The sequence below is a fragment of the Cydia pomonella genome, chromosome 2, assembly GCF_033807575.1.
Source record: "Cydia pomonella isolate Wapato2018A chromosome 2, ilCydPomo1, whole genome shotgun sequence".
Classification (NCBI taxonomy): Eukaryota; Metazoa; Arthropoda; class Insecta; order Lepidoptera; family Tortricidae; genus Cydia; species Cydia pomonella.
Genome location: NC_084704.1, coordinates 14,391,713 through 14,417,698, shown reverse-complemented (window position 1 = coordinate 14,417,698; position 25,986 = coordinate 14,391,713). Strand labels below are relative to the sequence as shown.

Here is a 25,986-nt window from a genome sequence, read left to right as displayed (position 1 = left end):
TGTATACCCGGTTTTTTTTATTTCTCACCCGATTTGACCAGTGAATGCCCAAAATGTTGCAGAGACAGTTGTGGAAGCGATCTAGTAGGTAGCACAATTTAACCTGTTAGTACACGTAGAACGCAATGTATAATTTTCTGAAATTGACACTTACTCACAAACTGTGGCTGTGACGTTGGCTCACCGACCCAAAATGAGACTTAGCCTCTGACACAAGACAGCGCCACTTTTCTCGGTCCAGTGCGACTTCTCGCCAATTGTTGACTTTGACTCGAAGTTCACGCAGATCCGCCTCCACCATGTTGTTCCAGCCATATTTGGGGCGTCCGATAGGACGTCCTTCTGCTAGGCGACCCAGGTACGCTCTTTTCTCGTTGCGATTTTCATCCATTCTCTCAAGATGGCCCAACTAACGGAGTCTGTTAAAATGACAAGTGTTTGTTAAGTAAGCCTTTTATAGTAATCCCAATACGTCAAAGTAAAAAAAAAAACATAAATGTAACAAGATTTAGTGCACCGGAAATATTGTATTGTTACATAATTCTACAGAATAGATAATAGCAATAGTACTCTAATGCTTCGTTTTCATTTGTTTCTAATGAGCCGTAGTTAGGTCATTAGTTAAATAGGATGTCATATCCTGTTTTTTGGTTAATATCTTTACGAAAAGTGGTCGGGACAGGTGTAATTATGGTAACACTGTATAGTTCGTATTTAATTTGTTTAATATTATTCTATTGAGTTAAAGCCAGTAATTATGTCAGTCAGTAATTATGTGATTCTAGTATCAAATTATAAAAACTTCGCTGGTTACCAGTAATATTTTTTTTGCACTTTTATGATAATATTATATTATACAGTGTATATTATTGATGGTCCTAGTAAATACAGTTTCATAGGTTTTGTAAAAAAAATAGGCTTTTATTATTATTATTATTCTCTTTATTTATTTTTGATTTTAGGCTAGGTCATTTATAATATGAATAGAAAAGTAAAATATAAAAACATTTACAAAATAATACAAAATACATATAAGCACATTATAAAAAACCTAACCTAGGGTGCCACCAGCAGCGGGGCAGGGCCCAAGCTGCCGGTGGTCAGGGCTGCAGAGAGAAGAACCGCCGGACTATCCGCGCCGTGTCCAAGATCACCGCCTTCTGCATCTTATTATTATTATTATATAATTATGGGCGAGCAGCTATTTAGCCCTTGTCACACAGTGTCCTGTAGTACACAGTTCAAAGTTTGTAAAGTCGTATCACATCACTGACTAACATCAGTCTAACTTAATGTTTAAAAGCCACTTGTTCAATCTGTTTTTAAAAACATTGATCGAGGGAGCAGTTACAACATTATTATTCCTTATAAAATAATTTAGCAAGCAATCTATGACTACTTTGTTTTAACTCAAAAGTCTCAAAACTATGTGAAACAAGTAATCACGATGTACCAAAGACATTCCCGCTCAAAAAACCAAACATCTATTACACTTTCGTAGTTAACAGTATACAAAAAATTTCTTTTATAATCGTTTCATAGCACTAAAACCTAATGGTCTCGTTTTAGTACGCGGTTATATAAAAAATACGCGCTTAATAAGTCTATAGGTAAAACATGATATTTTCTACCGTTAATACAAAACGAATGAACATGCAGTAACATAAATTATATAGGTAAGCCTAATCCAACTACCTTTAAGAGTTAATTCAGGGGTAAGTTAATTTGGTTCAAAATTCTGGCCCGCTGCAGCAAGTTCACAAACGACAAAAAAATCTTTTGTTAGCTTGTTACACTACACGTGTCGATATTTTTTTGCAAATACAAACTTCACTAGGTCAAAACGTAGAGTAAGAGAATACTGATTCTGTATAAACTAGAAAGAGATGGCAAAATAAAAGAAAGACTTTTTTTGATTCTTGCATGTTTGGGTTTGAATCACACTTGCACTTACGAAGTATAAAAAAGAATTACGCAGGTAGTTTCTTGTTCCCTTTCTTACGGTGAATATATCAACAAAATTAGGCTTATATTAAATTTAGGCACATATGCGCAAGAGTGGTTTTAAAAACAATGCATTTTACTGATTATGCCAATTAAAAAAAGAGACAGGGAATAGAAATATGTGTAATTACCTCATAAATAATTTTATTGTATTAGTATCATAGTACTTATTCAGATTTTGAGTACCTATGAGGAAACATTTTAACGAAAAATAAGGCGTTTATTATTGCTGGAGCACAGCATGCTGGACACCATACTCCCACGCAGTAGAGGGCCACAAAAACTGCTAATCCGTACATAAAGAGCTCAGCTGTGTAAACATTTGGAACTTTCTGTAGGTGGATCAGTGATGAAGGAACTTGAGTTGGATTTAGATCTACGATTATTAGGTTAATGGTTGATGGACCGTTTTGGTAATGGAAGTGAACAATTTCTGGAAAATTTACGTATAAATTTGTTAACAATTTTTTTAATTTTTTGTAAATTAAGCCTAAGAGTAGCATTAACATGATGTAATCCACACAGTCATAACGAGTACCATAGCCCTCAAAATAAAACATTCAAATGAATGACCCCTTGATCTAGCCAAGACAGCTGCAAACCCTAACTAACGACATCTAGATAACTTAACTGTCGTCCAATCAACCTAGATTCGATTAGAGCCCAGATTCCTTTGTTCGGAACTGGTTTGAGCCGGTGTGATCCAAAATAAACCTTGAATTTGTTAGAGCTTTCGATAAAAGCTGTACTATCTTGTTAAGTAGTAGTATTAGTACAACACTTTATTGTTCAGAAAGAAACATAAAACAGGAAAGAACATACATCATTTGTACAAAGGCGAACTTATCCCTTTCAGGGATCTGGTTAAAATGATGATTGCACTGAAATGCATTTAAATAGTCACTTTTTGATTACGAGATGATAATTATTTTACAACAATCACAATTAAAGCATTCATTTTGTAACAGTTATAATAAATAATATGTCAGAATTTAAGTAATATAAATGAACACAAACCTAAATGCCTGAAATAAACACTCAAGCTACCAAAATATACTAGTTATTTTTTTTATAAACGTGACGAAACCGGTCAAATTGCTTTGCACCACCTACCTAACCGAGTCCCCAAATTTGAGCAAAAAATCAGACCCTTCCTGACTCTCCGCATTTTTTTTTGTGCAACAGTATACTACCTACCTACGCTTGTAAGACCATTAACTGATAAGGTACCCATTAGGGTAAAGATAAAACTGGTTATTGTTATTAGAAAAGCAAATTACTATTTCGTAATATACAGGCGTTGAAAGGAAACTTCAGTTTTCGATTGATGCGGGAGTCTAACTCTTTCAATATGTTGGGTTCTGAAAACAAACGGCCCGATTCGAACCTTAAGATACGTCAAATATTAGGTCTAGATACGATATGGTTTGGATATGTCAGTGCCAAAGTGAAGTTTTTGTTTGAAGAAACGTCACTTTTACACCTAATATTTGACTAAACTTAAAATTTGAAACGGGCCGAAAACTTAGTATAGATAAACGTTTCAATGAATAGGTAATTTATAATTATGCCTAACAGTTCTCAAGCAGAACATGGAATTGAAGGATATATTTATTATAGGGTTAGGGTTAACAAATTATGTTACACTTAAACCTTCCTCAAGAATCACTCTATCGATAGGTGAAAACCGCATCAAAATTCATTTAGCAGTTTTAGAGTTTAACACGAACATACATACACACAGACAGACGCGGCGGGGGACTTTGTTTTATAAGGAATAGTGATATCCTCTCTGCAGGCAAATAAGTAAGGTGTAAGTAAATCAAACCACAAAAATAAAACAATTCATCTTGTCTCTATCTATTAAAAAAAACCGGCCAAGAGCATGTCGGGCCACGCTCAGTGTAGGGTTCCGTAATTACTCTTCCGTCACAATAAGCTAAACTGGAGCTTAAAGTATAGCAAATTGTTAACCAAGGGATGAAACGGTACCTTTCACCCGAGTTAAAAATTTGCATAATCAGTACCTAATTAAAGTAAGTCTTTTTACTATGAAGGGAAAACTTTTTGCGATAACTCAAAAACAGCTAAACTGATCATGTCTTTGTCACATTTAATGTCTTTCTTAAGCTCTACTTCAACGATTTTTTTCATATTTTTTGGACCTATGGTTCAAAACTTAGAGGGATGGGACACATTTTTTTTTCTTTCGGAATGATTATCTCCGAATATATTCACTTTATCAAAAAATGTTTCTTGAAAACCCCTATTAGTTTTGAAAACCTTTCCAACGATATCCCACACTCTAAGGTTGAAGCGAAAAAAAAATTTCACCCCCACTTTACGTGTAGGTTAACCCTAAAAAACAATTAAATTTTTAGATTTTATTGTACGACTTTGTCGACTTTATTGATTTATATATCCATGCCAAATTTCAGCTTTCTAGCACTAACGACCACGGAGCAAAGCCTCGGACAGACAGACAGACAGACGGACATGGCGAAACTATAAGGGTTCCTAGTTGACTACGGAACCCTAAAAAGGAAGATAGTTGTTCGAAAAACAATATTATCCTTTTGCTAACAACAACTCTAACTTACAATTGGATACGAAAGGACTTAAAAGGTTATCGCAACATGTCGTCTTCTTCTGCCTTCGAAAAAACGTTTTGTTTACATTTTTTCTTGCTCAGCTGTGGGTAGTATTTTTTGTCTGAAATATAGTAAAATAGAGATTTATTAACACTAGCAGGTAGTTGGGCTGTTATATTATACAGCAAGTTGGAACAGATGTGATTTCCAAAAAACTTCTCCGTTTATTGATTACTTAACATGCCTACAACTTTAATACCAATCTGCATCCACCAAAAAGTAAGTCTTTTTTTGCACGTCCATCGGTGAGATATGGGAATATTTTGGAACTTTGGATCAAAATTTAGCATTGATACGCCTTAGCAATTTTTAACCCTAGCAGCGAAGTATTTGTTGCTGTGTTTTGTATGCTCACATTCTCAACCCTTGCCTAGGTGCAAGATTAGTTTCAGTCACTTTGGGTTAGAAATAAAATGCTATGAAACTGTTATCGTATACTAGGGCATTCACTCCATTTTCCATTTCGAGTTCCCATGCTTTCCCTGAGCGCATCGTACTGTGACCACGGGACCCGCAATAACCGTGCATGTGCTAAATAATAGGTATCCGCGAAATAACAGGTGGCGGCGACGCAATCTCTCATAACTCGAGGATTAAGAATAAATGTATGTTGAGAGTTGGTGAACTGTGCTTTATGGTTTTTGGGTATGTAAGTCAATATTTTTTACTGCACCAATAATAATAAATTTTACATATAAAACTACAGAGAAATTTAAAAGGAAAATGGAACTAGGTAACAATAGACGGTCTTATCGCTAAAAAGCGATCTCTTCCAGGTAACCTTTGGGTAGCAGGAAATGTAGAACTCATACAAAAGTCAACAGGTAGTGCAAGGATTCCTACAATACGCTTTATAATTGCAATTGATTTGATTGAGTTTGATTTCGATTATTATCTTTTACTTGTAAGATTGATACGTTTGCTTGCAATGATTTCTGTCATATTAATATTTTCATCCACTCCAGACATAATTTATCGGATAATTAACTGTTAACGGAACATTGTCAACGCCAGCAGACACAAGTTTTACCCACTCCTGCAGTGTCTCTTGGACCGTGCAATGAACTTCACTAATCTGTGCGCATCAGCCGGATTGCAATTTATTAGCCGCCCGACATGTGTCCTGCACGCGACGTTTTGTTCACTGTTTTTGCGAATCGCGCTTATTTGGATACGTGGATAACGTAGGTTTAAAGGATTTAAGCATGCACCTCGAACCAATGTGCACTTAAATGATGTGTGTGTTTCCTCGTTTCATTTTCATCGTTTGACTGGAAAAGTTTACGGAACTTGAAAAGGGTTTTCCTAGCTATATACTAAGGTATATCTCAGTACAGTATGAAGCTTAAAGTAGCAGTTTCTTACTATTCTGCAAGTAAGAACCATACTACATGTATACTTACTTGTTCAAGAAGAATTATATACCGTGGTTACTCACTACTTTTGTATGTTAACAATTTAAATATTCTGATACCAAAAATATCTATAAGTAAGTATATTTTATTACCAAACGGATACATAAAAGATATAATTTTTTTTTTTTTTTATTAAAGTTCTAAACATTAAATTAATCGCAGAGTTTCTTATTTCTTAACTGCTAAGCCAAAGATGGCTTATTGTTTACAGCCAGAGTTCGGACTAATGCACTAAGAATTTAGTTATGTTATAATATTGTACACATGTTACATTAATTTTATTCTAATGATATCCTTTATAAAATATGTTCATGGTTATTAGATGATAACAAGTATTTTTTTATATCTTTAGTTGATTCAGGATTGGTTAGGTATAAATCTTGTAAATGTTTCGGAAGGCTGTTTAGTGTTTTTGGAAGCAAGTAATAGTTGGTTCTCATACCGTACACATTTTTTACTGTTGGTAATATAAATCGATGTGAGTTAGGTAAACCTCTTAGCCTATTGTTACGATGGTATTCCTTTAGATCGGATACATCCTTGCAATCTTCTTTAAGCATTGTTAACTTGACTAAGTTTTGTACGGGAAGCACATTACAAAATTGAAAAAGGTGGGGATAGCCATCACTATTATTTATTTGTATGTTTTGGGCACAATGAACATTGTATTAATAGAGGAGCGGTCCGGCTAATGTTTTGACATGATTAGACCATAAACATACAGAGCAGCGTGGCAGCATGGTTCCATTTTGTCACCTGTCACTATGCCCGTCACTTTTGCGCTTACATACTTGTTAGAACGTGACAGGCATGGTGACAAATGATAAAAGCCGACCATCTTAGCCCTACTGGACTTTTAAAATTAATCGTATATATAATTATATGGACACAATTACATCTTCATCAATAATTAATTTCCAAGTGATACATTATCTTAATTAAATCCCAATCAGTCAGCCTTTTGCATTTGCATCTGTAGGCCATTAATTTTAATGCCAATATGGCCGGTAGTAATTCACTGCAACACCTGGTGTCACAGTAATGCATTTCTATTGTTAGGTCACATGCAGACATGTTGTCTGTCTATTTGGCGAATTGGTTTTGAGTAGTCAAAACTCTAACATTGTTAGCGCAAATAGAATGTCAATTATTTTAAGTCACTTAAGGATCACTGGTTACACGAGATAATATGGATTTAATTGAGCTTCAAGAAACGTTAGTGATATAGTGATAAGCCAATGGAGTAGGTAAACTCAATTAATCATCAAAATCTAAAAATATTATGAGACAAATTGTAAGAAGAGATGTCGTTAGCTAAACTATGGTGTCTGTCCATCCTTAAGATGGATAGGGGTGAGTAAATACTCAGTATTATAGTAAAACACCCGATAAATACCCGTATTTGCTCATTTAGGTGAGTAAAAACGAATGCTAATAAAATATTTAAAAAAGTTAGATTTAAGAACTAAATTGTTTTTTGTTGAAGAGTGTTAACGTATATAAACATATTTAAATAATAAAAAGCATATAGAACGCTTAATTTTTGAAAAAATAAGTAACGAGAGGCAATTTGTGTTGATACGTAATTAACCATTTTGTTTTTAATACGAAGGTATTTACTTTAAAAATATGGGACTTACGTTCTATCGATGTTCTAGATAACTACATTCCGTGCAAAAGTGCGTGTTTATGCTGCATTTACGACCTTTTATTACGGTTTTTTTTGCTAAAAACTCAAAAATAGCTCAATCGATCATGTTCAATGTATATTTTTTTAGTACTCTATTCTACGCCTAATCTGATATTTTTTTGAACTTTAGTTTGAAAGTTAAAGAGGGATAAACATTATTAACCTTTAGAAACGGGCTTTGTTCCAAAAGTATTCAATTTATCCAAAAAAGTTTTTAGAACTATTCAAGTTATTTTTAAGGACCCATTTGGGTGAATGAAAAGACCGTTGGTGGTTTCTGGTTTTTTTTGTGACAATTAGTTACATGTATGGAGGGCCCCCTTAAAAATTATTTCCTACAATTTTGAGTACTTAATCCAGTACCGGCCTACAAAATACACCTACATTTCAAATTTATATGCCCCTTTCAGCACACTAAATAGTTTATACCCACCAATTTGGGTATAAATGAGTAAATACTGCTAAAGTGACTAAATAATGAGTAATTTATTTGGCATTTACTCCTAAGTATTTATTTACTACCCACCTCTAGTCCGTCCATGCATTTCCGAGCTGAGGAAGCATGTAATGTGTATGTATGTATGTTAAATGTCAAAAGAAGTTACAATGTTGATGAGATCAAAGATGCTATAAAATTATTATATAAAAACAATACGTCCATAAACACTAGTTAAAACAGTAAACCCGAAACTATTAAAATTCATATACACAGACTAATAAAAAAGCGCCAAACCATCAATCTCACGTCAAATATTTGATAGTTTACCCCTTAATACAGTGTGCAACCACCGTTATCTACTTCCATCGAGGAACGGCTTAACCGCCGCCATTGTGGAACTACTTACCTCTTTGTGACTGTGAGACACAATATTGCAATCAACCGATATGCACTCCCAACTATTAATCCGAAACATCACATATACAACCGTTGATATGAAGGAATTTATTATTATGAAAGGTTTTCGTGGGTATTCAGAATTTCATGGGTATTATTATAGAGAAATAAGTAAGCAGTATTATTTCTCTATAGTGTTATATTTAGTAAAGCGGGTGGCTAGCTAATGGATTTAAATATAATCAAATAACGATAAAACTAAGCTTTAATAACATGACAATAGGAGTCCAGGCACGCGTCTTCGCGAATGACACATAGCAGGATCTTAAGGTAAATTACATGCTGCAATTTATTCCATTGCCTTGATTCAGAAGCGAATGAAGCATTATGATGCTGCGGCATTCACTTCGATCGCGTTTAGTTTATAGCTGCGTCACTTTCGTCTGCTACATCAAGGCAATAAACGCAAACACGAATATTATGCTAAAGCTGTTAAGGTCCCAATGGCTCCGGAACCAGTTTTATGTATGTATGTATGTATGTCACTTTATTGCACATAAACGGATCAGGTTTATGATGTCAATACTGATGAAAGCAAGTTTTTTACTTCGAAACTCTAACCCTCTAGCTCTAGGATATCTCACTTCACGCAAGCAGCAATTTTGTGCAACGGATTCATTCTAGTCATAGATGTAAGTTTTTTTTGGTTTTATGTAATAATTAGAGTTTGAGGTTTGTGATATTACTTACACTACATGTAAATTGGTTTAAAACATCAAAATTATAAATAATACATACTACTTATAACGGTGAAAAATGTGCATTTGACGAAAATTGCAATTTAAAAAGTTCTTATAACTACTTGACTTCAACATAATTACATACAATATGAACAAAAATAAAACTGTCTATTTTCTGTATTTTTTTACGTACTTATTCACCATAGCAAAGTGACCTAAAGTTCGAATGTTCACATTGAACCTTCACACTAATCTCACGAAGCCCAATCAAGCAATCCGAAGCGTAAAATCGGACGGTAGCTGCCACGCCACATTACAGCAACGCTCCAATTCAAAATGAACGAACTCCACTACTGTTCCATGTAAAAACTACCTTTTACTCAGAAACTTTTTCATTTATACGTAGATAACTATCTAATACGAAAGGCTGTATGTGCAATAGCTTGCTATATACGTCGAATCCTTTTAAGAGTAAGGGAATTTATTAACTCAGCCTTTTTGACATCACTGTCCACTTCTTTCGTGGCCCATTTGATATGGTCAAGACTTAAGTTAAAGGGAGTTGAGGTGCTTGCTACTAGTTTCGAGCAACTTTAATGTAAGTAATACATTACGTAGCTAAAGTATCACGTAGTATTAACTTAACCTAACTTTACCTAATTGCATTGAATAAGTACTTATGTAATAATGTTTATATCTCATAATTTTTGTAGTGTTTTCTTATATTTAAAGAGTATTTTACGCAATAAGATCGATGATCAAAATTGCTACAAGGACAAGGGTCAAATAGCAAGAGTTTTATGACTATATTTATAAATTTTAATAGGTATCGTCAATTTCTTAATAAAATTACCGGGCTTTGTACATTTAGTAAATAGGCCGCCAAAACTCATATTTAAGTATTTAAATAAACTTGTTACTTATTAATCTTAGATATTTTCTATGGCGAAATATTAAACTTAATTTACCAGCGATTCATTTAATTAACGAATTATCAGAAGCAAATTAGCGTAATATTTTAATCTAAATACAGATAATAACTAGCAAGTTTTTCTGTGTACCCTTTCAAACAGTCTAAGTTATATTTTAACACAGTAACTTAAAAAATATCATTTAGTAATCATTTTTTTTCTAACAATAATCCATACGTTCACACTAGAGAGTGTGGATGATCAAAAACTTTAATTTACGCCAGTCAACATTTATTACGTACAAAGCACATTATTTATTTATTTATTTAAACTTTATTGCACAAAAGAAAATTTACCGTACAAAAGGCGGACTTGATGCCATGCCTTGATGAAAGGCATTCTCTACCAGTCAACCTTAAGGTAAAGCAGAGAGATTGTCGGCAGTGGTATTATAGTTAACGTTTATTTGTTATTTTATACGTAACATGATATACATATAACACAATAATGTCACTAAAAAAGTTTTAGATTATTTAGCTGAATGAGGTGGGGTAATCATTGCCACGTTGGCTGTTATAAACGTAAAATGAATAAAAAATATATATTATTTGTATAAAATGAGTAGGTAAGTATAGTGCTGAATTCGCAATAACAATAAAATAAAAAAAACAAGAAAAATATCATAACCGTAGGTGTAAAATGTACTTAACTAAAACATATTTGTTTCATAAATTAATTTATTGTATTCACCTACTTATCCCATGTCTTTTATTCGCCTACGACTCATAAAATACATCTCGGGACTTGTGTGTACAAAAATGACACACTTTGTACACTTGCAATAAAATGTACTTTATATTTTTAACACAACGCTGCAGTTTTATGCGCCGTGGACTGCTTTTTAAATATTGTCTCGTTTGTATTAAATTAAAAAAAACGTCACCCGAATTTAATCATCGTATTTTTTATCATATTTATTCCACCATCATGTAGATCAACCAGGGTACAATATCAATAATGACTTAGTCATCACATCATGACCTACTTTCGGTTCAACAACTCATTGGACGGACATGTTACGACTTGACGACTTTAACTATTGATTTCAATGCCTTTAAAATCTTTAAATGTACATTTTAACAGAGGTATAATGCTCCATACCAAGCACAAACATGTTACAAAAATGTTTTTCTACTTTATCAGAATGTATATGTATATGATATTACAAAAAAAAGTTAATTGATAGTTACAGTGAAACTATCAAAACAAGGTTAAATAAACATATTCTACTTAGTCATGTCATAAGTTCTGTCACAAAGGTTTTGACTGATCTATAGCCACATATCCTTATTACTTATATATATATATATATATATATATGGGTTGAAAGTTTATTTAATACTGAATTACTTACAATATAATTTAACGTAATTTGCTGTCTCCGTTTTGCATAATTCTGTGCGATAATCGGGAAAATGTATATTATTCGCGTCGAACGACCATCCCAAAGTAAACAAGTAGTAAATAAAGACGCAAACATATTACGAGTAAATCATGGTAAACTTTTTTTTATTAAAAGTTTTGTATTAGATTTTATCAGTGAAATAGAATAAAACCTTTGCGACAAAACTTATGACCTACCTAAGTAGTTTAACACTGCTACAGTCTGTTCACGTAACTGTTGACGTAACTCTAGTCTTGTTTCGATCGAAAAAAAGGTCATCACTTAATTAATCGGACGTTGTCATTTGGCCCGATTCGAAGAATGAGATACGATAACGATAAGTTCTGGTTTAGATAAGTTCTCATTTAAATATCGTTTTTATGTCGTATAATTGACAGAAGCAGCTCGATTCGGGCAATGTCATGTCGGGATTCGATGTCACTTTGACGTTAGAAAATCGTAGATAGATCATACTGGGATCACAGCGGAATCGAAATAAACGTCCATTTTGATATGTCGTTTAGTTATCGATCTTTTAAAGATTTTGCCAAGATCTTAAACGTGTCTTAATCATTTTTCGAATAGGTCCGATTGTCAATGATTGTTTTAAAACAATTTTGATAAAATATTAGATTTCTACGATGCTTTTGGATATAATAACGGATGCTGATACATGAAAACGATACCTGGCTTCATAAGGATTCAACGGACCGACGAAAAACACTAACAAATGTAATTCAATCTTTGTCCGATGTCTTAGACCAATCATTTTTGCAGTAGGTAGGTAAGGGACTATATAATATTTGTTATACTTTGGAGGATATTCATCCATCCATACGGCTCTGTCCATTTTAAAAATTAGTAAGTAGATCATAATTTAATTATACATACATTTCTCTTTGTTTTGAATTTCAATCAAATACATAGGATTTTTTTTTGAGTGAGGGACCTGAAGTTTCCTAGAAAGTCATTGTGACGGACTAGTATTATGCGTGATCAAATTATTAAAGTCTGACCACGGTAAGTTCTCATGCCAAGTGCTACGTCAAGTATGTAGCTTATAGGGATATAGGGTTAGTGTGCTAGTGACCGTCCAGCGCTAGTTTCCGTCCACTTGACGCAGTTGCTACAAAGTATTGCGTATAATTTGAGTATAAATCTACCATACTGCGCAATTTTAGACTTATTGCAATCCTTAATCTCTAAACAATAGATCTATCTACATAAAAATTATATTGCGCAAGGAGCAAATTAAAAATAAAATATAAATCAAGAAAAACTGGCAGAAAAAGTGCAGACTGGAAATGTTCATGGGAGGTTTAATTGTGACCGTCCATAAGAAAAGGGTCCTTATGACAGTTTCTAGTTACGGAGATATTGACGTTTTTATAAAATGTTTCAAAATTATTGTTTTTTGTTATATACAAAATAGTAAAATATACAGATAGACGTGTATTTGTATCTCAGTTTCACTAGTGTACGTTGAGTATTTCTATATTAAAATTATGTAGAATCAAACCAACCACTTGAAAAATCCACGCAAACTAAGACTTAGACGACAGCTAATATTTTTATAAATTGAGTGTTATCGAGAGTGAGAATAGATAAACAGTAGGTATAACCCTGTTTGAAAATGATTACTTAATTATTTGAGGTTTTGTAAATTTAGTCATAGATGTGACTAAGGGGCCATGAAATATCAAGGGTGAAGCTTGAGTGAGATTTCTTTTTGTTTGGTCGTATGACTAATTTCATTTGGCTTTATCTTTGGCGAGATATCTAGTGGCTTTTGGTGCTTTGGGTCGAGCAGAGGTGTTAAGTAAGGTACGTGGCTTAAAAATTCTCATTGCTTAGATTATTTCGAAGTCTGTTAAAATTGTTAACCACCTACGTATTTTATTCTTTACGAAACTTTTAATTGATACCTTGGAAATGAATTATTTTATTTTAGGAATGTCAAATTTTCTTTGGAACATGTGTTTCTAACAAAATACTCCAAATGTTTGTAAATATGAATATTTATATAAATATAAATTTTAAAATTTACATTGTGCATTAAAAAATGACGTTTTTATTCTGTAGGTATCAAAGAAACTTTTATCAAGATGTGTGATGCGAAATGAAGAACAATTAAAATAGGCAGTTATGTTGATATTGTATTGCATCATACTTACTTAAATATACTTGACCTGTATCTCCGTATCTCGAGAGCTGAAAAACATGAAAGAACCATTTTTTGCTGACGTAAAGTATACCTATATAATTTTTTGATAGAACTAATCCGTGTTATTAAATTTTCAATTGAGGACGAACTACGTTCTTTACTAGTTGTGCTATACCTAATATTTGAATTTATTTCATTTTACTGAAACTACATGAACTATGATAAATTTAAAATTAATTTTAGTAAGAGTTAAAGTCAATAAAATTAAAAATTATGGAAAATTTTAATAACTAAAATAAATGATATTAAAAACATAACCGCGTTGTTAATTATTAAACTCACGATTCAAAAATAATGCACACTATATTTAGATCACTGTTTTACAGTTGACTTGATTTTTTTTTTATACGTACGTAGCAAACACATTTTACTTCAACGCGGTTAACTATCATTTTTATCACCCGTATAGTTACAAAGGTTTCCACTTGATTCTAAAAGCCAATAAACCCAAAACACCTTCGGTTGCACAAAATGCTTTCAAAACCGCAATCGTAAAATTGAATACGCTCAAAACAATTACCAAATTACTACGTTTATTACTTATAAAACACACACGCCTCCTGACACGGCGTCGAATAACCCGTTCCTGAGCGTTACGTGTCTATTATTTTCCGAACAAAGAGCCGTTAACCGTGCAACTTATACAAACGTTTTCAATGTTACTCTACTGAAGCTCGGGACCGAGTGAACGCTCTCCGTTTAACAACCCCGTGCTCTCCTGCCGTCCATTCTTACGTCACCTCACCCCATACCAAACCAGAAATCCTATTGGCTTATTCACTTTGCCGCGCTTTCTGAAACCCAAATTCTAAAGCTTCTCCACATTTCTCTCTTTCGTTCGTAAGGCAATCGTTAGACATCAGAAAGAGAAAGCTGTGCTTCGTCAATCGCTGTTGCAACATGATGTAACCAGTTTGGATCGAAACGACAATATATAGTACCTGCATGAGGAAGAACAGGACAAGGATAAAGTTTTGATGTTGATTGTAGTGGTAGAGTGCGAAGGGAACGTGCTACTGTGCGTTCCACTATTTATAATCAAATAGGTTTGCATTGGTGTGCGCGTGTTGTTACATGATGCACCTTGTCGATGTGTGTGCAGCGTCGAGGCAATGATGTGCACGGAGTAACCCTTATTACAAGATTCGCTCCCGCCGCGACCGCACGTACAATAGCTGTCACCAGTCGACCTCTTTTGTCGTGCGAAGTGCGAACTTAACTTGTTTACATCGGCTAGTCGGAGCGATGCATGGTGCGTTTCGCGCGGTTGTGTCATTGGCCTCAGCCGATTATCGCTAAATTACGTGTGAATTACGGACAATGCTCTGAGAGTTGCGTCAAAACTTTTTGTGTGAACTTTGCGAGCTCAGACCGTGATCTCTTAGCGCCAAATTTTGAACTATTCCTGTGCCATCGATAGAGTGAGAAAGTGAACTTTTTGAAGATTTTTTCTACAGAACTTTTACACAAAATATTGTCGTTTGTAATTTGAGGCAATAAACATTATAAAGTGACTCAAAAACTTTTTTCGCAAATCATCAAAATTTGCTGTAAATTTTCGAAGTGAGTTCTTCTTCAAGAAAACAGATCTGCTGATTCATGCGAATATTAACCAGATCGTGAATCTGAGATCCAAGCGGGACACATATCATTTATGCATACAAAACAAACGGCGATCTATCCACGATTCCTCCGTAGAAAAAGACACAACGCCCGACAAAGATGGCTATAGCGTTCAACCTGCCGAGTGAGAGAGAGGCGACAGAGGAGAACTTCTCTAGACTAAACAGGCTTCTGGCTGAGCTTTACGAGGTTCTGTGCCACATTCTGGTGTCTCGACAGCCCGGGCAAGAAACTCTGGCCCAGGACACGCGTCGAGGTGAGTGTCCCGAAGCTAACACACCACCTTACCACTTAAGATGCAATTCGACCTACATCGTCAACTTAGTGATGGTAGTAGCCATCATAAAAGTGTCCCTGGCATCATCGCTCTTCAATACCATCAGATAAAATGAAGATTGTTTTAGATAAGTATTGTTAACGGTGATACTGCATAGCAGATCTGGACTATTGTTATCGTAATTTTAAGTCCATCCGTTTTTATGTAATTTTTGCCGAGATGTTGTGTCCGACTGCACTTAAATTGTAAATGGTGGTTTTTGCTGAATGAAACCTATTATTTGGTTTCATTCGGCTGCAATTCTAACAATAACAAACATGCTTCAATAGATACAATTTTGCTTTTTGATTCTTACACAGTGAAGTTCGACAAAACAACTCGTGATAAATATATTTAAAAAAAACAACTGTAATTTAGAAATGTTGTGCATTTAAAAAGTTAAACATTATTCTTTATTTGGATAAAAATATTTTGATACAATTTGTCAATAAGTTCCCATGCTTTTATCTACCACCTTATTTTATTTTACCAGTGCTTACAATCTGCGGTTATACTATTCAATTCCGTATCTATTGTTAAGTTTTGATATTTAGTTACATTTCCATTTTGATCTCTTATTTTGTTTATCAATTTTAAAATCGAACTAGTTTGTTTAATTTATTATAATAACCTTTTTTTAAGTTCCCGTGAGGTATATAGCATTTAATTTTGTATCGTGTAAGTACCTACCTATACATATAATAAAGGATCTCAGACTTTATTTTATTTCCAAATAGTCTCGATAGTCATAGTGCCCGTTAAGTGAATTATAACTTTTTGATTAGAAACCAAATATTTTGTTAGATTTTACTAAATCACGTGAAGAATTTATTGAAATTTACGAATAATTATTTCTTCAATAAACATGTATATGTAATAAAACAATGGAATTAATGTATCTTTGTAAATAAATTAAATTCCATCAATAGACTAGTTTTGTTACTTTGACATTATTTTTAATGATCTACTGTTTCTAAATTGTAAAATAGTACCTACAGATTCCTTCTATAATAAGGAAAACATTGATAAATATGCCAATAGTTTTAAAATAATTCACAACGATTTGTAAATATTGCATTTAAAAGTTTGTGATTTTAAATAAGAACATTTCTGCCTACATTTTTTATTATTTACAAACTATATTACTATAGTAAGTGCCGCATGTAATCAATATACATAAACTGGATTGTGTTTATAATATTTTCCCAATATTTTATGGGATATTTGTGAAATAAATATTATTTTGTAAAATATACTGTTTGAATTTTTCATATTACAACAAAACCCATTTAGTAATATTTATAAACTAAGTAAAATATTTTTTAAATTCAAAACGCAGGAGATTTTAAACAAAACTAAATGATAGTAACGCCAAAATGATAATAATAACAATTTTAAGTAACGCGAAGAACATACTAAGATTTAATATGTATTTCATTTTAATAAATGCAGTTTATCTTCTTGATATAGATCATTAAATTGTTGTACTTATAGACAACAATGACAAATATTTTTTTATTATTAATTAGTTAGGATATTGTCATAAAATTGAAGAAATAAGTACTTATGATAAATGAATTGGCGAGACTCTTTTAAGTAAAATAAAACATGTTTGATACGTCAAGTGAAATAATAACGAACGAGTTTACAATCGCCACTAATGCTCAAAGGAGTCTCAGCAATAGATCCAAAAATAACTTGTTTACCTTCCGTCAACCACTGACCACGGATCAGGACGAGTTATAACATGTTGAAGTATGCTAAAAAGAGGATGTCAACTAGCTACTTACAAAAGTACTTACAGTTTCTTATTATATCATTATATTCTAATACTACCGCGTGGGTAATTTTTTCAATAAATAATCCGTATTTTTTTTGGTTATTATTAAAATGTTGTAACTTAATTTTAGTATTAAACATTGCACAACATGAAAATTTCAAAAATATTTAGTATTTACCTGCTATTCGGGTAGATAGAAAAAAGATAAGGGTACAAGATACAGCATAAACTTGTTTGAACAAGAAACTGGAGGAGACAGAGCTGTAGCACGCTCTAAATCCTAGTTGTTTCCAGTCACGACCTGTTTTGATCCAAGTGAAAAGGATCAGCGGTATGATTTGACTTTTAGTTAAGTGATTGTAATAATAAAAATAAAAAAACAAGTAACTTCACGATACCTACGTAAAATAAATCCTAAAAATACGATATAGATTATATATGTCAGTTTCTTCAAACAAAAACGTCACTTTTGACACTGACATATTCAATCCACATCGTATCTTTAGGAATTTTTTGTCGTACCCATCTAAAAGTTCGAATCGCGCCGTAAATCTAAATTATTATAATTATCTAGTGCTATAATTTTATGTGAATTTATTTCAATCTAACAATCTCTTCTCGCTGAGTTTTTATGAGCTGCACCACACAATTGTTTGTAGCATTGGCAATGGAATAGCGAAGTACGACGTTTGAAAGCGAAAACCAATCGTAGTCGCGCGATCGTGAAAGAAGAAATCGAAACTATGGTAAGATACTTACTGGCTGGAATGGATAAAATAAGACGAGTCGGTAGATGATGATGTCGATTGATGTTGATGTTTGTAGTATTGTATTTAATCAGAAATACTCAATTACACATCTTCAATAACTTACATAATTATATATAAAGTAGTAAATTATTCGCTTGCAATGTATATTTAGACAAGAAACGTTATTTGTTTCTTTCATAATTGTCTGGAAAAAAACAGACTGAATCCAACATAAGATAGCGTAGTAAGTAGCGTAGCGTGAGTATTATTAAAGCAGTACCTATCGAACTTCACTTCAAAATCAAAAAGCAAAGTTTATCATTTGTGTAGTCCTTTGTGTTTTTAGAAAACAATACCAACATTTCATTATGCAACTAGTAAATCCGCATTAAATGCATTTGTAGCTTTAAGGTTATTGTATTACGGTCCATCAAATTTTACTGTCCTGCAATGATGGTAAAATAACAGGGAGGTAAGTCATGGTAATGGAAGAGTTTTGATTGTGCCTATGTCGATTACAATTGAAGTGTAAAGGTACGCTCCAATGGCTTTAAATATTTTTTTTTAGATAGCTTTCTGTCATTGAAACTTGAAACTATATTTTTTGGATAAATGTATTACAACTGTTTATGCGTTTTTACTAAAAGAAACGAATTACCGATATTTATACATAATCACAACTTCCATTAAAACGCTAAAATAAATAAGAAAGAGCTACAATAATTCCACAAGAAGAATATTCGCTTACGTAATGAAGAAAAGCTTGGTTAATAGTACGACCCATAAGCTCAAATTGCAGTCCGAATCGAACCAGAAAAAGTTACAACAAAACTATGAAGCCATTGAACAATATATTCTTAATTAAATTCTATGAAGGCCAGAAAGTTGAAATATGCACATCAAGTTACATTTATAAAGTGTACAAGAAATAAAAACCTATTTAAAATAATTTAATTCCTAGGATATTGACATTTTACATGTGACATAAGATTTATTTCAGGCTGAAACAAAAACTGAAAACTTCGTAAAAAAGTATTTTATCACAATACAAGATAAAGAAAGATCATGCCAAAGCGGTGAAAAAAGGGTTGAAATTTATTGGAACTGAACATATTTTAGTGGAGAACTTGAAACTTTGTAAAAGTATTATCAGAACACAAGGAAAGTAATTTCAGGTATCGTATCGGGTACAAATACTTCTAATCTTCTTAGAAAGACAGAATATTAAAATACAAGATAAGGGGTTACAGCGTTATAGAAAAAAAAAACCTACTATAACAAACATTTATGGCCCTAGGCTTAGAGCCCTGATAGGGCTAAAAAGGAATTGAAAGGTTGTACAAAACTTCGTAATCACTTATTTAATAATTAAAAACAAGAAAACTGGATTCAGCTCTTTTTGAAAGTTCATTATCTAAGAAGATGAAAAGGGAATTGAAGATTTGTATCTTGAAACTTCTCACACACATACATAATATACAAATACAAGAGAAGAAATTTCAGAGATGAAAACTTATCCCTTTAGTTAAAATGGGGATGGAAATATTTATTAAACGAGATGCTTTTAACTGCGAAAAAAAGACATTACCTACATTGGAATACAACTATAATAATTTCATCGCATTGGAAAATTATTCCTCGAACTGGGTTTAAAACAAAATCGAAAACAATTTTTTTTCAGTGAGAGTAGTGAATTCTAGAAACTTAGAAAAACGTTTTGACAGACAAATGACACGTTGTTGTAAAATTATTAACTCTACTGCTACCTTTTGCTTCACAATATTTAATGTTCATGTAGAATACACAACAACATAAAAATCCACGTGTACGAAGAGCGGGCAACTACTGGCTACTACTAGTTTACTATTACTGGTTTTGTATATTTGAATAGTACGTAAAAATAGGTAAAGTTAAGATTAAATTAAGTAAAGCGTACTATTGTTTTTTATTAATATAAATTTTAAGAGGTACCTTGGTACTTTTTTCCGACCTTTTCTTTTACAAAAAGTGTCCTTTGTTCCTAATGTTAGCGGCTGTTGCTTTATACATAAAGACGGATCATAAATATAATTTATTTATACATTATATATTTTTTCTACGAATAAAACTTAGCTAGATCTATATCCAACCTTCGTAACCTGCGGCTGTTGCTTTAAACATGAAGACGGATCATAAATATATTTTATTTATTTAAAAATAATTTTATCTACGAATAAAACTTAGCTAGATCTATATCCAACCTTCGTAACCGGCGGCTGTTGCTTTATGGAGTCTGTGCGGAAAGAGAAGAGTCGTGGAATGTATGGGGCCCAATACATTCCACGACTATTCTCTTTTCGAACACACTATACATGAAGACGGATCATAAATATTGTTTATATATTTAAAAATAATTTTATCTACGAATAAAACCTTCGTAACCCGGTTAAATAACTAACCGTTGTTGGTCATTCAGTCCGCATGGAAGTCGTTCTTATTTTATCCCCTTTAGAGCTGTAAATACTAAAACTAGTTACATATCTTCTTTTTACGATCAAACGGACATTTTTAAATCAAGTCCTTCCGATATATTTTTTTCAACCGCTGACGATATATTTTATTCTTGTTATTTAATAGTCAGCAAACAAACTTATTTAACACATATTAATTGTTTCTCACATTTTATATAAACTTACAAACTTTTCAGCTTCGTTGACCCCTTAAAAAAAACTAAACGCTGAAATCACTTTTCTAGATTTAAATTAAAAAAAAAGTCCATACATGAAGTTACACAGGGACAAGCACCCAAAATTCGACACAAAATATGAAATGTAGGACGAAATACTAGTAATACTAAGTAGGTATTAAGATATTATGATAACAGGTATTATTTTATAAGATTTTGAATTGAATAAACCGCTTCTTTATATTTACGGGCCTACTGCGAATACAGAAGTTCGCATATTACGGGCATCTTTCTCTACCACACTTATTACGCCTTAATTGGAGGGAAAAAGAAGATTCTCGCAACTTGCAAACTTTCGGTGTTCGTGGTTCGTTCTGATCTCTACTGTACAAATGTAACACTAGCTCCTTGGTGCTCGTTTTGTAAAACCACCGAACAAAACGAAGCACATCTGATGGTGTCGAATCATTACGCAAAACAAGCACCACGCTTCTTTGTTAGTGAGATCATAAGAGCAAGCAAGCAAGCTATCATTTTCTAATAGACAATAGCTTAGTTTTGTGACTAAATCTAGTTTAAGTCATCGGTTTGTCGTATTTAACGATAATAACAACTTACACCTACGGTTACCTAAGGGTACCATTGACCTCAAAACTTCTTAAAACTTTAGAACATCAACAAATCCTTTAATGTATTCCACAGGTGCTCTCCAAAACAGGTGCTCTTTTCAAAGACAGGTCCTGACACGTTCAATATCTTTGTCCCGGTTTGCCTCTATTCCCGATTTGGTTCATTTCGTCTTTTTTTTCATCCTTTTTTGTCGACGAGGAACGAATGATAATTTATTGCAACGGGCTTTGAATTTTAAAAGCCCTCAAGTTTTATTGCGTTGATTATTTTGAATTCAGATTTTATTGCCGGTAGCGTATTTAAATGAGGTTTTGTCGGACTGAATTCGGTTTAGTTTTCGAAACTTTAAAGGACATCTTTAGGTTGTTCGTCTTCTCTACCTTGCCCTTCAAGTTTAAACTTCTGTACTAGGGTGTCCCTTATCTTACGATTTTCCGGAATTAATAACGCATATCCCCTAAATCGGTGTATTTTATCCCAAAACACTTTAAAAATAAATTTCAGGTCATTCCAGTAACTTTCAATTTCTCATTGTCAGTTTCATACATTGTACGGTAAAATTACCGTACAATTTATGTAACTGACATTTTTTTTTTTCCTTTTCATTATTAATTTCGTACGAGTATCCATCGCGTATTCTACTACCGTATAATCATTATTTTACAAAAAATCGTGATGTGAACAGAAAACCAAAAAAAAAATTAACAAATGAGTGTCTGGCCAAATTTCTCCATAGTAATTTATATGGGAACTTCAGTTGCAAGTCAGCACGGGTTCAGGAACGGGTTCGGGTATATGAATGTAATGATTTGTTTTCTGGGTGTTTTGGGGTAATATCATTATATTTAGTAGGTATGCGTTGTTAAATTTTAAAATCGCAAAATAAGGGACACCCAATTATATACCCAATAACACGCTGTAGTCGTAAGTTTAGTATCATCACTTAGAGTTTTTTGTAACTCAAAGGACTATTTGAAACTATCTAATTAATATAATTATATATTATATTAAGAATACGATAATAGTTAAAAGAAGTATTTTAAGTATACCGTTTGAAACATTGCTCCCGACTAAGTAATCCGAAAATACAAAACTCATAACTTACAATTTACAAAATATCAAATAGGTTTTCGATTAACGATTAACTAGTTCAAAAAGTTACGGCCCGAGTCAAACTTTAGGATACGTCAAAAATTTGCTATAGCTACGACACGGATCTGATATGACAGTATCAAAAGTGACGATCAAATAAAACGTGACTTTTGACACTGACATATCCGATCCATATCGTAGGTTTAGCAAATTTTTAACGTATCCTAAAGTTCGACTCGGGCCGTAACTTTTTGAACTAGTTAATCGTTAATTAGTATTAACAGTAATAATTAAAGTTCGAATCAGGCCGTTAGTACAAAAATATTCTTTTGTGACCATATTCCATTCCATAACACCCATTTAATGTTTATATAACGGTCGGTTTTGATTACCCTTGGTCTGCCATACTGTTTGTTTGTTACACTAAATAGGTATTATGCTTTTTGATAGTTTGAAAACTCGTTCTATTGAAACATTTTATTAAATTTGCAAGTTGCGGTGTTCGTTTATGTCACGGCCCATTAATTTTACAAGAAGATAAGAAGAAACATCTTTATAATTATGTGCTTTGGTTAACCCGTCGTTACTTGATTTCGTTGACCCTCTCTTTAAGAATATATTTGAAATTATTAAAGGGTCAGGGGCGCTTAGTCTCCAAGAACTGTAGTTATGTGTACTCGTAAGGTTATATGAAAAGAATAAAACACCTGTGATTGAGACAAGTAGTTATTTTGATAGTGGATATTTTTTACGATCTGTAATAAACTGAATAAGTTTATCTTTTATTAACACCAAACTGCTGGCCTTGAGATATTTAATTTCTCTATAAATTTCGATTTATCGATTTCGTGTTCAACATTCAATAGACAGTCCGTATTTTTGTTTTGATGTTGGAGCCGTTTTGTTTTTTATCATCAAAATAACCTTTTCTAACTCCTTGCAAGAAATTTCTTCATCACAATCAATGTTTCCCTCCTTGCCTGTAGCCTAGGTTTATTATTTTACATTCGAGTGCCAACTAACCTTCGACCCCTAGATAGCATCGTAACTAATAACCTCCATCATTAGTAAACTACATTCGCTCGAATGTTCAATATGTTCATGTTAAAATGTCAAGGAGCATCATGATTTTCTATAGAAAACTTACAATTTCAGCTTTGTGATTTTAAAAAAACCTATCTACTTGACTATAACCGTGGACCATAGTTGTATTACTGGACTATACTTGGATGGTTTTACGGTATAGGGACTGTGCGCATTGGAGGGTCTGCCATCTTGTGGCCTGAATCGGAACCATAAACATGTACATTTACACGTCACGTGTTTTCTTGTGCATAGTAGGTTCTGCCATCTTTTGGGCTACATCGGAACAATACCTAAACATCACATTTACGCCTCGCGGCCCTTGACGGCTCCTGTGCTGCCTCCTACAGTTCATGCACGCTCCCTATATTGTAATCGTCAAAAAGACGAAGTCCCGGATAGACGTGCGAGTAAGTTCGCGAACTTACGGCTCGATGAACTTTTTCGCTCGTGTGTCAGCCTAAGTATGCGTACTTTACAAGCGAAAAAAGTCGTCGTGCCATAAGTTCGCAAACTTATTCGCCTGTCTATCACCCACTTAATAGTTTACATAAATATGATACTTTTAACCTGTACGGGACGTATAATTTATACGGGAAAAGTACTTTTTTTACTCGGGGATGGGATTTCGAAAATTACCTATGGTATTCAGTGACTAGCGGTATAAACTAGTTTAAAGAACGCCGCGCTGACACCGCTTTTATGGAAAAGTACATGTCAGTCTAGAAACAATAGCCCTGGCGTTTTTTACGTAAAATTATAAAATGACTATTCGAAGGTGCTTGTTACAAAACCTACATACATAGAGTATATTGAATAGTAGGCCTACATACTTGAATAAAGAAACGGTCGCCATCTTGGATTATAGATGGTTATAATTTTCGAAATCCATACACCTGAGAACCTAGAAAACGATATCCACTATGATTTTTACGAAAAAGTACCATACAGTGAGTACATGTCACCCATAAATGTCTATATAGGTACAGCCATATATTCTGCAAATCGAGGCAGAGAAGAATCTACCAAACTAGAAATCATTAAAATCAGTCCAGCCGTTTTTGCATTATAAATTAATGGTATGCATTATAAATAAATATAGACTACATAGTAACAACATCGTTGGCGAGCTAATGTAACCTAAATCCGTAAGTACAGATTATTATGATGTAAGTATTCGTATCATATTTGTATTAGTATCAGATTTGTATATCATTAATTACTGAACTCATTTTATAATCAGTAACAAATTTTGTTACACTTTACAGACTTTAAAATCATAGATTTACGAAGTTTTATTCTCCAAAGAGGCTATTGTATTGTACAGTAGTGGACACGTGTGATCAATTATATTAAGACAAAGGCACCTTTGTGTAAGCTACGCTGCTACGGTGACAAGACACAGAGTATGTCGTGAATGTAGATACACCAAAGTAACACAGCTAAATTCAAGCGAACTGCGTATGTAGAGATATACTACTCGTATACCAATAACTTGTGTGAAAGTATCACGTTTAAAACTTTCGCGAATTGAACACATTTTAAAACATAATTTTAAACCGGGACTATGGCGAATTTGTTCCTTTTCTTGTAACGTTGGAAATAAAGGTAACAAAATAAATTCGCGATAGAGGTTTTGAATGTTTTAAATTGTATGAAAGTATTTATTGTGTTGTTGTTTAAGTTATTTGACATAATTTTATAAATTGATGGACAATCTCTGTGTATTTTAACTACTCTTCGAATGTTATGATTTTCTAAGTTCAGTTCAAGTTTATCTTGCTTGACATAATAATAACGTTACGATACTTTACGGACACCGATATAAAAGCAATTATTATGGCACTTCGTGGGAAATTTACATGGCTCATTGATTCCTGTATTTGACGAACAACAATGTAAGGGAATAAACAAAGTACTTAAACGTAAAAAGAAAATGAACTATGTATCTTAACGTCATAGAATCATATGTAAGTACCTACACAAAGTACTAATTTGAAATGATACATAATTTAATCAAATACGTAAACCTAACCTATTTTAGGCTTTGATATCTGCATACAAAGTCAAGAACATTAAGATTATTCATGTCATAATCATAACGCATTACTTCCTATATCACTGTCAAATATTA

At 33.0% G+C, this 25,986-nt stretch overlaps 1 protein-coding gene and 1 long non-coding RNA gene across 2 annotated transcripts in view; both read left to right on the top strand.

The window, feature by feature from the left end:
- The window catches only part of LOC133534504 (uncharacterized), a 329,551-nt gene that overhangs the window by 189,264 nt on the left and 114,301 nt on the right, over positions 1 to 25,986 (top strand). The gene's annotated exons all lie outside the window — the stretch shown is intronic.
- LOC133534497 (uncharacterized) overlaps positions 15,050 to 25,986 on the top strand; it is a 125,238-nt gene continuing 114,301 nt past the window's right edge. The window contains exon 1 of the mRNA XM_061873651.1: positions 15,050 to 15,793. Coding sequence (XP_061729635.1) covers positions 15,637 to 15,793 — 157 coding nt within the window. The 5' untranslated portion in view covers positions 15,050 to 15,636. The remainder of the gene's footprint in view (positions 15,794 to 25,986) is intronic.